A 14,120-nucleotide genomic window follows, 5' to 3' on the forward strand; every position below is an offset into this window, starting at 1 on the left:
AAAAACAATTGCAGAGAGAGCCCAGACAGCGGGAAGGAGAAGTCAGCTGGTACCTAAAGAACAGTTAGTGTCAGCCTGTAAAGTTAATTACCATCAGTATGTAAAAGGCTGTGTCTGCCAAGCAACTGACTCTGGCTGGTGTGTGTGTGTGTGTGTGGTGGTGGTGGTGGTGTTTTGTTAACCAGTACTAACTTCTCAACTTTGTTACTACTTACTGAGCACGATACGTGATGCTCCCAGGCCTCCATTTTGTCAGTCAAGGCTGCTGTTGGCATTTACTTTGGTCAGGTTTCACCCTGCTAAAATATTAGATGGAGGATGGAGTGACATGGCCTAGGAACTGTGGGATTCTTTCTGGGTTTCACAACCCCTAGGAAGAACCCTGCTTGTGGATTTCATTGATCCTTTTAAGTGGTGGTAATGGGTTTGGATGTTGTACCTTGATGGACAAAACTTAGTTTCCCGGCACAGCAGCCTTCTAAAAAGTGGGAGAAGGGAAACCACAAGCAGCAGTGGGAGAGTAAATGCCACACAGAAGCCCACTTTGCCCCAGCCTGGGTTTTAAGGGATAGAGGTGAGCCATGTGGAAAGGAGCCAGGCACTGGGGCCAAGCGAAGCTTTTTTAGTTATCCGCCAACAGCACTGAGTTTTTTCCTGGTTCAGATGGGTGACGACAGTTCTTGTGTGAGGGAGGCGCCTTCACAGTATAAAATGTCTAATTCGAAGATACTGGATTATGTGTCTTTCAGTTGACGACCGCAGTGACCAGTGCCTTTTTATTAGCAAAAGTGATCCTCTCAAAGGTACGGCCTAGCACTTTTCTCTGTACATTTGCCGTCTGTAATGACAAAGCCTCGTTTTCCCATGTGAGCTTGTGGTAACTGCGTTTCTCTCTCCTGGTGGCATCTGTTCTTCCAGCTTTTCTCTCAAGGGGCTTTTGGCTATGTGCTGCCCATCATTTCATTCATCCTTGCCTGGATTGAGACCTGGTTCCTGGATTTCAAAGTGTTACCTCAAGAAGCGGAAGAAGAAAACAGTAAGTTTCTCTTAAAATTAACTTCCTTCAGCTGACCCAGTACTGAGCTGGAAGGATGTCTTAATTTGAGTGGAGCTGCAGATGGATGGAGTTAGGCAGGTCAACCATCTCTGTTCTTCAGTGGAAACAGCAGAAATCAAGGGAAGGGATAAGTGAATGGCTCATAACAGAACGTGGCTGCTGTTGCCAACTGTTGGAGCGGGAATACAGTACAAACACTCGTGAAAAAGGCATTCAAGTAACAGCAACAAAAATAGCCAGCACCTCTTTCTCCTCAGACCAGTTGACCTTTTCTCCCTAGTAATAATAATGATAGGACACTAAACATTCCGTGAGTATAAACAGAACTTCATTGTTTAGGGACAGAGAAAATTAAACCAATTTTAAGTGAGCTGAGGCAGCAATTCCAAATGAAAGTCAGCGGTTTTCTATAGTTCCACATTGCTACTCGGATAGCAAAGGAGGGGGTGGAGTGGGGGGAGTTTTGAATGGGCCATAATCAGAACAGTGTTGGGATTGTTTGTGAGTTAATGAAGATGGAGCCAGAGGAGGAAGGTAGCATGCCAGAGAAATGCATAACCATCTCAGGCTTTCATCATCGTCCTGGAGTAGCTGTGTGATAGCTAGCATTGTGTAATAGTGAGACCTGTCAAAGCCGTGCTAATGTCAGTGTGTGGCTCTGGGTGTCCCAGGATATTAACTAGGAAGGCAAAAGTGATTGATTGAGCTTCATGGTTAATTATTGGGCTGGGATTCTTCTCCACATGATGTCACTAATGGAAGCTGCCTGGACCCACCCACCCTCTGGAGATTACATAATCAAACATCAAATCAGAGACCCCTGTAGTTTCAAGACGTACCATGTTTATGCCTCTGTCAGTCACTGGCACTTTTTCCCCTGCCTATCTGGGTTTTTTAATAGAAAAAAAAAAAAACCTTGTATCTATAGAAAGTTAAGCATGATCACAGTAGCCTCAAGAAGCAGAGGGAGGAAGATATCCTTGCAAGTAGTTTTATTTTGGTAAATCTAATTTTACAGAAAAGAAATCTATAAGATAAAGGGTATAATGCAAAAGCAGATTTTTTGAAAAACATATTAATCAGACCAAAATGTGTCATCTGTCTTGTAGCCTCTGCTCCTTTATGAAAACATATTGTAGAAAAGGGTCAAGTAAATCAAGTGGATGTCACTTCTTTATTTTATATAGACATCAAATTGAACTCTATCAAAAATGTATTAAATATTAATGTAAATGAGGCTTGAAAGCTTAGGCAATTAAATGAAATTCAAAGTAACCAATGAAGTGGAACAGAAATTAATGAACATTTTCAAGGCAGCATTTGTTTACCTGTCAGTAGTACATATTACACACAGTTGGCACCTGCTGCTTGGCCTGCCGTTTTCTCCAACTCTGCCTTAACACAGGCTTCAGCCAAGAGAGCTCAGTGGTGATGGCTGCTCTCACCCTGTGCATGTTCTTGAGCTGACCACATCGTACTTCCTCCTTTTCTATTTTGGGTTTTTTCCTTAATACACTTCTGAGAACTTTTTATTGCATAAATATTTCTTTGTCTTTTTAAATACTTTCTATATATATATAAAAGTCCATCCTCTTATTACACTGTGCATTTGGCATTTCTCTAACCAAGTGCAGACAGTACAGTGTTTGGTTTGTACAAGCTGCCTGATTTTTTGTTTCGTTTTGGGTTTGGGTTTTGTAATTGTTGATTTTCGTAGGGAGGTGGGTATTACCAAGGGAAAGACGCTATAAATACTGAGTCAAAGAATTCCATGGGTAGCATAAGGCATTTGTTTAAACTAGTTGGTATCTATCCTTACAGTAGTGGTTCCTAGTTCATTAATTTTAAAAAAAAAAAAAATCCTTCTGGTAGAATGATTGAAGGATTTTTGAAGTACCTCTTTTTACTAAAAAATTTTTAATGTACTAGTAACACCATTTTACTGTGCTTAATCTTGCGAGAAGCTGTAAGAATGTAACATCATCCCAGCATCTGAATTTCTTTTCTTCTAGGACTCCTACTAGTTCAAGATGCTTCAGAGAGGGCAGCACTTATACCTGGTGGTCTTTCTGATGGTCAGTTTTATTCTCCTCCTGAATCTGAAGCAGGTAAAAAAATTGATAATATTTGTGTTTCTGTTCACCATTCAAAAACTTGGCCTGCACACTCACTTGTTCTGTCTCAGTCTGTCTGTCTCTTACTCTCTCTCTCAATACGCTTAGCAAGCATTCAGTATACCAGGCATTGTTGTTGTTAGGTGCCATCCAGTCTATTCCAACTCATAGTGACCCTATGAACAACAGAATGGAACACTATCCTGTCTGGCACCATCCTCACAACTGTTGCTATGTTTGAGCCCGCTGTTGTAGCCACTGTGTCCATCTTGTTGAGGATCTTTCTCTTTTTCGCTGACAGTCTACATTACCAAGCATGATATCCTTCTTCAGGGACTGGTCCTTCCTGATAACATGTCCAAAGTACATGAGGTGAGGTCTCACCATCCTTGCTTCTAAGGAGCACCTCTGTGTGTACTTCTTCCAAGACAGATTTGTTCATTCTTCTGGCAGTTCATGGTATGTTCAGTATTCTTCACCAGCACCGTAATTCAAAGGCATCAATTCTTCTTCCATCTTGCTTATTAATTGTCCAGCTTTCACACGCATATGAGGCAATTGAAAATACCATGGTTTGGGTCAGGTGCACCTTAGTCCTGAAAGTGACATCTTTGCTTTTTAATGCTTTAAAGAGGTCTTTTGCAGCAGAATTGCCCAGTACAGTACATCACTTGATATCTTGACTGCTGCTTCCATGGGCATTGATTGTGGATCTAAGTAAAATGAAATCCTTGACAACTTCAATTTTTCCTCTGTTTATCATGATGTTGCTTATTGGTCCAGTTGTGAGGATTTTTGTTTTCTTTATGTTAAGGCATAATCCATATTGAAAACTGTAGCCTTTGATCTTCGTCAGTAAGTGCTTCAAGTCCTCTTCATTTTCAGCAAGTGAGGTTGTGTCATCTGCATATTACAGGTTGATAATGACTCTTCTTCCAGTCCTGATGCCACGTTCTTCTTCATATAGTCCAGCTTCTTGGATTATTTGCCCAGCATACAGATTGAATAAGTGTGGTGAAAAGATACAGCCCTGACACACACCCTTCCTGATTTTAAACCATGCAGCATCCCCTCGTTCTGTTTGAATGACTGCGTCTTGCTCCATGTATAGGTTCCACATGAGCACAATTAAGTGTTCTGGAATTTGCATTCTTCCCAGTGTCATCCATAATTTGTTATGATCCACGCAGTCGAATGCCTTTGCATAGTCAATAAAATACGGTTATTCTCAGCTTTCAGCTAAGATCCATCTGACATCAACAAGATACCAGGCACTACAGATACAAAAATAAGTAACGTATGACCTTGATGTGAGACCAGTGGTGAGAACCTCGCAGAGAAGTAAACACAACACGTAAGGGCGGCAAAGGAGCAAAGACATTGTGGTGTGATCTGCATCTTAGAAGACAGGCAGACAAGGGGAAGAGTCTCGGTGCTTTCCTCATTGCCTTTCATCCCTTACACTGACCTTCCTCCAGGACTCCCCAGGTCTGAGAAAGGCAACACTGTCCACCACTTGCCCAGGTCAGGCATCAGAACCTCACTGCAGCATTAAGCATAGTAAATATCTTAAACACAGACAATATAATAAAACAGATTCTAGGCTGAAAAGAGCCTTGGGAATGATCAAAGACATGACAGTGTGAAATGTCAGCATATTAGGGGAACTCCAAATACTTTGATATTCTGAACTGTTGGTGTTGGATCTAAAAGCAGTAGAAAGGACAGAAACATAGAGCCAGATGAAATACCGATATGGATTAGCAGAAACTCTGTTTCTAAGCCAGCCAAAACTAGAATTAAGTATTAAACTTTCCATTACCTCATTATAAGGTTTATTTCATGCAGCTGTTTTGAAGACCATAGGACTCATTCTTTTAAAAAAAAAAAAAAAGGAAGTTCACATTCTAGCTCATGCTTTTGTATAGCCACCTCTTTTTCTGAGACTAGTAAAATTTCTCAGTACGAATGTGTTTTTTTAATTAGAAATTCAGAACAGCAGAATAGTAGTAAGGAATACCACCTCAAGCGTTTTTCAAGCTATTATCTGTTGGCTTCTTGCCTGTGACTTGTACCACCACCTAGTGGTAGTCAGAAGCATTCCCATTTTATTGGGTTATCAAGCTAAACAAGAGCAAAAACACTTTTCACCATGTTGGGTAGATGCTTTGTTTAACAAAAAAAATGCGGAGTAGTACTTGGCAGAGGAGTGTACAAAGTGGTTTATTTGTGTTGTCTGAAAGTTCAATTTAGGAAAGAATTAAAATTGAAAACTACTATTGGAATTAATGTGCGTAATAAAAGGCGGCTCTTATCTAAAGCAAAGCTTTCTAGTTAAGCCAGAATCTAAAAATGAAACAGGTCTGAAAAATAAACAGTAGCTGAAGTCATAAGCTTCCACTGTCCTGATACATCACTGATTGACCCCTAGTAGATGTGAGGGCAGCAGAGACCTGCCTTGCCTGTTCTGTCATTCCCTACCCAGCACCTAGCACAGTGCCTGGCACATAGTACATTTATAATACCTGTGAATGAATACATGAAAAGAAAGGTATTGGAAACACCAAAAATAGAAATCTTAGCATTTTTCCTTGTAAAGAAATGGCTTGAATTTTGTCAGTACCACAGGGATTTGGAAAATTCGAACATTTCAGTAGACATACTTTTAAAGGATGTAAAGGTGGGTTGTTGGGAGGTTTGCTTGTTGGCGTAACCACATCCTGCTTACCTGTGTATTAAATGGAAAATAAGGAAGCCCAATCCTCTTTAAAATGATTAGGTTGAGGTTGTTACACGTGGTCAGGTGGCTTAAATGAACCAGTTGTGACTGAAGGAAAGTTAATTTTTCACCTCCTAAATTATCAGAAGACTGACTTAAAATGAGGAATAGGTAAATTACATAATACAATCTTTTCTAAACAAGTCTTGATAAGGCATTAAAATTCTAATTAGATGCCAGCTGAGAGTAACCACGAATCTTATTCAAAGTGTTCTCTCCTCTGCTATTTTCTGAGTTCTTTATTTCTTCGTTTGACACTTCAGGTTCCAGCAATGACATTTGTCTCTGTTTTACTTAGCTTTTTGGGTCTTTCCTGTGGAGGGACGGCGTAGTACTTCTGTCTGTGGCGCCATGTTGGCTGGAAGTCTCGCCTCCCCTATTTTCTGAATGAGTTTTTGAAGTATTGATATTATTTCTTCTTTAAATATTTGATAAATTCACCAGTAAAGAAATCTGGGCCAGGGTTTTTCTTGGTGGGAAGATTTTTTAAATTACCACTTTAATTTCTTTACTTATTATAGACCTATTCAGATTTTTTATTTCTTCTTGAGTCCATGTTGGTAATTTTTATCTTTCTAGGAGTTCATTTATTTCTTCTAAATTGTCTAATTTGTTAGCATAAATTGTTCATAACACTTCCTTATAATCCTTTTAATTGCTACAGGATTGGTAGTGATGTCCCATCTTTTTTTCTTGACTTTTGGTAGTTTGTATCTTCTCTCATTTTTTCTTGGTAATTGTAGCTTGAGGTTTGTCAATTTTTTTTTTTTCCTGATATTTGTGAAGAAACAACTTTTTATTACATTGATTTTCTTTCTTGTTTTTCTCCCTTTTCCATGCCAGTTTTTATTATTTTCTTTTGCTTGAATTGGGTTTAGTTTGCTCTTTTTTTTAGTTCCTTAGGGTGGAAGCTTATATGATTGAGTTGGGACCTTTCTTATGTTCTGATTTAGGGAGTTAAAGCTATACATTTTCCTCTAAGCATTGCTTCAGGGACATCTCATAAACGTTGATATGTTTTGTTTTCATTTTCATGCATGCTTGACTTTTTGACTTATAGTAGGTTGATTAAGATGTGCTTACACATGGATCTCTTTGTATATGTTGTAATAGGTGTTTGTTCAAGTTGTTATTAGATGTGTAGATGGATATTTTGCAATGAATTTTGAAAGTTTTAGCCTTTATTTCTTCAGATATTTTTCTGACTCCCTTTTTTTTTTTTTTTTTCTCTTTTCTCCTTCTGGATTCCCATTACATATATATTGGTATGCTTCATGTTAACTCACAGGTCTCTGAGCTGTTTTCATTTCTCCTCAGCCTTTTTCTCTCAGTCCTTCAAATTGGATAATTTCTATTGATTTTATCTTCAAGTTTAAGAATTCCTTTTTCTGCCATCTGAAATACTCTCTTGAGTTCCTCAGTGAATATTTTCAGTGTTTATAGTTTTCCACTCCAGAATTTTTTTTTTTTAACTATCTTGTTGGTAATTTATAGCTGCTTCTTGAGAATCTGTTTATTGATTCATTAATGTCATTCTTTTCTTTATTTAAACATGGTGTTATATAGTTCTTTGGACTCATTTTAATAGCTTCTTTTTGAAGCATTTATCTGCTAAATTCAGGATCTGGAGACACTCAGACAGTTTTTATTGACTTTTTGTTTTCGTTTTTATTTTTTCTGAGAATGGTCACATTTTCCTATTTTCTTTTGTTTTGTTTTATTGTTGCTTTTACATTTCCTATTTCTTCACTTGTAATTTTTTTGTTGAAAACTGGGCGTTTTATATAACGTATTGTAGTAACTCTGGATTCTGATTTTTCCCTGGAAGGTTGTTACTGTTGCTGCCTGTCTGTCTGTTCAGTAACTTGCCTGGGCTAAATCTGTGAAATCTATGACCCCTGCAGTGCATGGCTACTGATGTCTCTTCTCGTTTTTTGTCTTTTTAGGTTTTGCTTTTATTTTTCAGCCTAGCTTCTTAGAGGTTGCCCTGTGTCTATATTGCTACATAGTGGTAGCCAATGCTTGGACAAAGGTTGTGCTCAAGCACGTTGACTCAGACTTCCATCCTTTGCCAAATGGATATGTGTATGGGGATGGAAGCATATTCAAAGTTCAGGCCATTTTCAAGGCTTCCCCAGCCTGTTTTTTGCTGGGTTCTTTGATTCCTCTTCTGCACATGCTCACAGCCTCAGCCTCGAGAGTGTTTGGCTACCTTGGGCTCTCTTGGGTCTTGGCTACACATGCACTTAGCCTCAGCCAGGCATATGCTTGCTCTAGCTGCAGACTAGCAGCAACCTCAGGCTGGTAGCACCGGAGGTCCTTCCTGCTTGCCCACCACAGAATTTGTGACTTTATCATCAGTGCTGCTGGGTGTGAGCAACACTCCCCACTCCAAATTAAGTGAGTTCTCTTTTTAGCCACACAGTTTACTACCAGTTCTCATGAGCTATCCCCACCCTGGCAGAACCTCCATGTACATCAAGCCGGTGTTGGGTTAGGGAGGAGGATGGGAGCAGGCCCAAGCAAGAACACCACTGTTCTTCCCTGAAGTCTGTGGTTTTTCAAACATAAACATTTTTCAGACTGTTATATGCTTTTGGTCATTTCCAGAGTGCCAAAATGGTTACTTTGGTCAATTTTATCCAGCTTTATTTTATAGTTGCTTTTCGGGGAGAGGATTTATTGGCCTCCTCACCTTTTTTTTTTTCACCTGACTGCAGCCAGAAGTCCCTGCTAACATTAACTTTTAAATTATATAAAGAGCACATGCTATGTTTTCATTAAAGGCTTAGCTTTATTTAGGACTTCAGGTACTTCCAAGACACATCATCTTGTGTGGTTCAAATGCCATTGGCTTGGCAGGTAGAGCAAGCTGGGAGACAGGAAGACTTGGTATGACTGTCTTCCTCAGAGCCTCTCAGAGTGAGAAGGCAGTTAAACCACACTTGTGTTTCTATAATTTACAGCAGTTAATAGGCTGTAAAGTAAAGCCTTCCAACCACTATATCCTTATCTATTTATTTTACAAAAAAATTAACCTGAACTCAATGACATTTATGAAGTTAAGATGTGGGACACAATCTTTTCTTGAGATTCTCAGCCATTCTTTCTCCTATACCAAATTTGTTCTTCGCTATAACGCAGGCGGGCATTCTCAAAAGAAAAAAATCATACTTTTGAAGTGGATTATCTAATAAAAGTAAAGCAGCAGTGGAGGCAAGCTGCTTCTTCCTTGAATGGGAATAGGTTACATCCCTAACCTGCTGCCTTGGTCGTCTCACAGGTCCCTTTTATTTCTCTTCCTTGACTATGAAAGTAATACGTGGCACAATAAAGGGTCCTGGACAGAATGAAAGAAAAATGCAGAACAAAAGTCAACATATGACCAGACTTACTTTTTTTTTTTTTTACTGGTCTGACAGAAACTGGAGGAACCCCGAGACTATGTCCCCTGGCTACCCTTCTAACTCAGAACTGAAGTCATTCCCGAGGCCCACTTTTCAGTCAAAGATTAGACAGGCCTATAAAACAGTAACACAGGGAGTCATGTGTTCTTAGTTCAGTCAAATATATGAGACCAGATGGGCAACTCTTGCCCAAAAGCAAGACGAGAGGGCAGGAAGGGACAGGAAAACTGGACAAATGGACATGGAGATCCTGGGATGGAAAGGGGGAGGGTGCTGTCACATTGCAGGGATTGCAACTGATGTCACAAAACAATATGTGTATAAATTTTTGAATGAGAAACTAACTCGAGCTATAAACTTTTCACTTCTAAAGCACAATAAAATTTTTTAAAAAAGTGATAACATGCTTTTTATAAAAATATAGAAAGAACCAGAAATTAAAATCACTTATCCAAAAAAAAAAATCAGTGTTGACGGTTTAGTATAGTTCCTCCTCATTGTGCATGCAGTCTCACATAATTATGGCCATACTGCCTGTATTATTTATACCCTGCTTTTAAGAATTACAATTTAAATAGTACGGTGTTAATTCAAGTTTATTGTAGACATTTTGGAATGTATAGGAAAATATTTGAAGGTCACCTGGGTATTTTCTTTAGTCTTTCTGATTTGCACATGTACATTTGGTTTTTTCTTTTTATCAAATAAGACCTCATGGTATGTACAGCTATGCGTTTGCTTTTACTTTTTAGCATGTGCACTTTCCATGTTCTTATAAACTGTCCATAAACATAATTATAAATGCATGCATATTTCATAGAGTAATTATTTAACCTTTATTCTCGGACATTTAGATTTTTTTTTCCTAATATTTGTGGGGAAGAGAGGAGCGCTGGTGGTTAAGTGTGTGGCTGCTATCTGAAAGGTCGATGGTTCAAATCCATCAGCCATTCCAAGGGAGAAAGAATTGGCAGCTTGCTTCCGTAAAGATTACAGCCTAGGAAACCCAACGGGGCAGTTCTGCTGTGTTATGTGGGGTCGCTGTGAGTCAGAATCAACATGACGGCAGCGGGTATGGTTTTTTTGGTTTTGGTCAGGGGAAGCACCGTCATGGATAATAAATATGGTATTTTCGGGGGTAGATCCTAAGGGAATAATTCTGGAGTGCAATGACTGGGTCAAATGTATGAATAATATAAGTTGATGAGCCACTGATCCAGAACAGTCCTAACAGTGGTTGCTGGCAGCAGCACACAAGGGTGGCCATGTGACGCCACCCTCACCACTGTCTCACTCACCAGGAAAAGTGATTTTAAATACTACTTGGAGTAAATTCTGGGTACCAGAGCTCAAAGGTATCTGCACTTAAAAATATATGCAAGTTTGCCAGCAAAGACGTGGAAGAGTAACACATTTGGTACTATGTAAGTTGAAATCCTTTTTGACGAGTTATCCCGAGTGATCGAATATATTTGAAAGGTTTTTCTCCTATAAGAAATAAAGTAAAACTCTAACATTACAGTTTTTTTTCCTATAAGAAATAAAGTAAAACTCTAACATTACAGTTTTTTTTTCCTATAAGAAATAAAGTAAAACTCTAACATTACAGTTTTGTTAGCCTAAATCTCTTGATGATTCACTATATGCATCTCTCATTTAAAATTTTATTCATATGTGTTGTAATTTTAAAGAAATTGTTTACCACTTAGAGTGAAATTTTTTTTTCTCCTCCTCCGCCACCATGTAGGATCTGAAGAAGAAGCTGAAGAAAAACAGGACAGTGAAAAACCACTCTTAGACCTATGAGTGTACTGCTTTTCTTAAAGTAAGTGTTTCAAAATGAATTTGTAACAACAAAGTAGTTAAATGTGGAGAATTTTTTCTTTTTAGTAGATTCAAAGTAAAATTCAAACATTATAAATGGAAGTATATAGCCAGATTTGTCCTATTAACTTTCACTTATCAGTCACATTTTATCAATGTAAAATAACATTTTCTGTATACATCTAAATTTGTAAAGTATGAAAAATACCTGAATCCAAATTTTCTGTAAAATAAAAATGCATTTATTTTTGTCTAAAACCCAAAACAAAAAACCCGCACCCATTGCCGTCGAGTGGATTGCGACTCATAGCGACCCTGTGGGACAGAGTAGAACTGCCCCATAGGGTTTCCAAGGCTGTAAATCTTTACGGAAGCAGCTTGCCACATCTTTCTCCTGCAGAGCAGCTGGTGGATTCGAACCATCAGCCTTTCAGTTAGCAGCCAAGCACTTAACCGCTGTACCACCAGGACTCCTTTTATTTTTGTTTACTTAACCAGAATTTCTATGTGCCAGACATGGTTTAATTACAGATATTACTGCTTTTGTGTGGTGAGGACAGCAACCCTTTGAGATGTAAGTATTGTTACTGCCCCTAGTTTATACTTTAGGCAACAGAGGCAGAAAGGGGTAACTTGTCCAAGACAGCACAACTAGTAAGAGGAGCAGAACTGCACTCAAACCCACAGTCTGGTACCAGGGTCCATACTAACCCAACACTATGTTGTCTCGAGTGCCTTGGAGCTTCTGAGATAAAAGGTGTTTTACATTCAAAGCTGAAGTGCTTGATAGGCTTCAAGGGGAAACACATTGTTAAATCCCTTCAAAGCATCAAAGGAAAACGTTGTGCCTCATAAATGCAGGGCAAATAAACATAAAGTAAGTTGTAGTACTAGCACCTCTGCCCAATTATTTAATCACAGAAGGAAGAAGTATTTGATGGAGTCTGTGTCCTTGGATATAGGCCGGTTGGCCAACCAAAGCAGCAGAGTCTAGCGAAGGTTCTCACGGAGCCCTTGTGCCCACATCACCCGCCTCCATCACACTTCAGCCCCTTCTTTACACAGCAGTAGTTTAGACAGAAAGCAAAAAGGCGGGGGCATGAATAGTTGATCTTTTTCATCCTTTTATAAAATGCTTTAAAACACATGCTTGTGTGATCACGCACACAGCCCTTTGCTTTATGTGTCTGCAGCACAGCCCATCTTTAGGGCACAGATTTTGTCACAAAAATTTAAGGCAAAACATAGCATTTTGCCTTTTGACACTACCTCGAATATTTTTCTTTTCATAGTGTGAAAAGCCCTTCCCGAATGTCATCAGAGGAGGAAAAAAGGCTGGCGATGGGGGTCTCCTTCTGGAAAGTAGAAATGCTGACATCCACTGCTGACTTTGTTGAATGGCTGATAAGAACTTATTTATTATAATACCTCACAGACATTGTACCATATCCACGTACATTTAGTAGCCTGCTTGGGGCCAGTAAGATAATGTCATGATCCATTCTGTTTTCAGTGAGAATGAATCTGATCTGTTCATGAATCATCGCAGAAGTCTTGTGCTGTATTCATAATCAGAACACTTCTTAATATATTGACATAACAGTTTTTTGGTAAACGAAGTACCTTTTTATTTTGATTCACAGTATGGAGGTTTTTGTTTTGTGTCTCAAACTTAGTTTGTATTTCTTTTGTAACACCCCATGTTTCCCTTGTGTTTTTTAACTCATGCACATGCACTCTTTGTACAATTTTAAAATGTTAATAAAATCCACCCTATCAAAACGATAATTTTTACTTGTTTTTCATCATGTATTTAGCCTAAAGTGTTGCAATTACAGATATTTAAAAGGGGAACAAGGAGGAACTGGATCTGTAAAATGTGACCAGACATTTTGTATTATTTTATCATTAAACACTGTCTTTCTCTTAGAAAGGATGGTTCTGAAATATTCTGAGTTTCTTATTTTGAACCCACACTATGAAATCATTGCTATTATTTTTCCTTTGTGTTTGGCTAATTTGAATTAAAAATGAACCAAATAATATTGTGAGCTATTTTTTCAAACCTGAATATTCACCACATGCCTATTAGTTTTCTTCCATCATTCATTCTGACAGTCAAGAAAAGCTTAATTGTGTATAGTGCTGGTTTGGGTGGAAATTGGCAGTTTGTTTGAACCAAATCAGGTCCATCTATGCTTGTTCTAAGAGCAAGTCAGATATCAGAAATGCAAAAGGGAGGCTCAGTGTGAGGTCAGGGTCTAACCAGGAGGGGTTTCTCATGATGAGGGAGCACTGAGGGACCAAAACCTCAGGAACCCAACAGGGTTGTCACAGTGAGAATGTCCCATCGCAGGAGTGGAGTCACATACTCCAAGCTCATAGATGATGCCTGAGCCAGAACATTAGTGCATTCATTTAGCCTGAGCAATGGCTCTCACCCGGGCCTACTGGGTTGAACCAGTAGGGTGCAACTGACCCTCAAGGGAAGCCAAAGCTAGGTCAGAAGTTGGCTCCATGAGCACAGACCAGGGGGAATTAGTTAATATGATTTGAATGTGCAGTGAAGTCAGGCTGTGCAAGCCTAAAGTCTGCATCCCGATAGAGTCATACTCCCTCCTGGGCCTGGATAGCATGGGCCCGTGGGCCAGGGCAGCCACTCTGCACCATGTTTGGGCAGGGCAGAGGTGGGAGCGTGGCTGAACGGCCCTCTTCTAACCGACCCTGTTCATGCTTTCTGTTAATGTCTTCTGTTAAGTCTGCTTGGATTGGCTCTGAAGTCATCTTGTTCCTTTAGAGGGACTTTATATATCGTTCTGCTGATACGGTTTGTGTCATTCAATCACACGGTTGAACTCAGGGCCTCCATATTTCTTGTGGGGAAAGAAGCATGTAGCTGCCGCCCGCATCTGCAGTCTGTGATAATATATCCGCAGGAC

General features: G+C 39.3%; 1 protein-coding gene across 8 annotated transcripts in view; it reads left to right on the plus strand.

Annotated features, from left to right (window-relative positions):
* The window catches only part of STARD3NL (STARD3 N-terminal like), a 47,389-nt gene extending 34,425 nt beyond the window's left edge, over positions 1-12,964 (plus strand). For all 8 annotated transcript variants that reach the window (XM_010587167.3, XM_010587166.3, XM_023544262.2 and 5 more), the window contains 5 exons: positions 750-803; positions 919-1,036; positions 3,070-3,165; positions 11,105-11,182; positions 12,474-12,964. In XM_010587167.3, coding sequence (XP_010585469.1) covers positions 750-803; positions 919-1,036; positions 3,070-3,165; positions 11,105-11,163 — 327 coding nt within the window. In that variant the 3' untranslated portion in view covers positions 11,164-11,182; positions 12,474-12,964. The remainder of the gene's footprint in view (positions 1-749; positions 804-918; positions 1,037-3,069; positions 3,166-11,104; positions 11,183-12,473) is intronic.
* Positions 12,965-14,120: the final 1,156 nt, after the last annotated feature.

The sequence above is a fragment of the Loxodonta africana genome, chromosome 8 (assembly GCF_030014295.1).
Source record: "Loxodonta africana isolate mLoxAfr1 chromosome 8, mLoxAfr1.hap2, whole genome shotgun sequence".
NCBI lineage: Eukaryota > Metazoa > Chordata > Mammalia > Proboscidea > Elephantidae > Loxodonta > Loxodonta africana.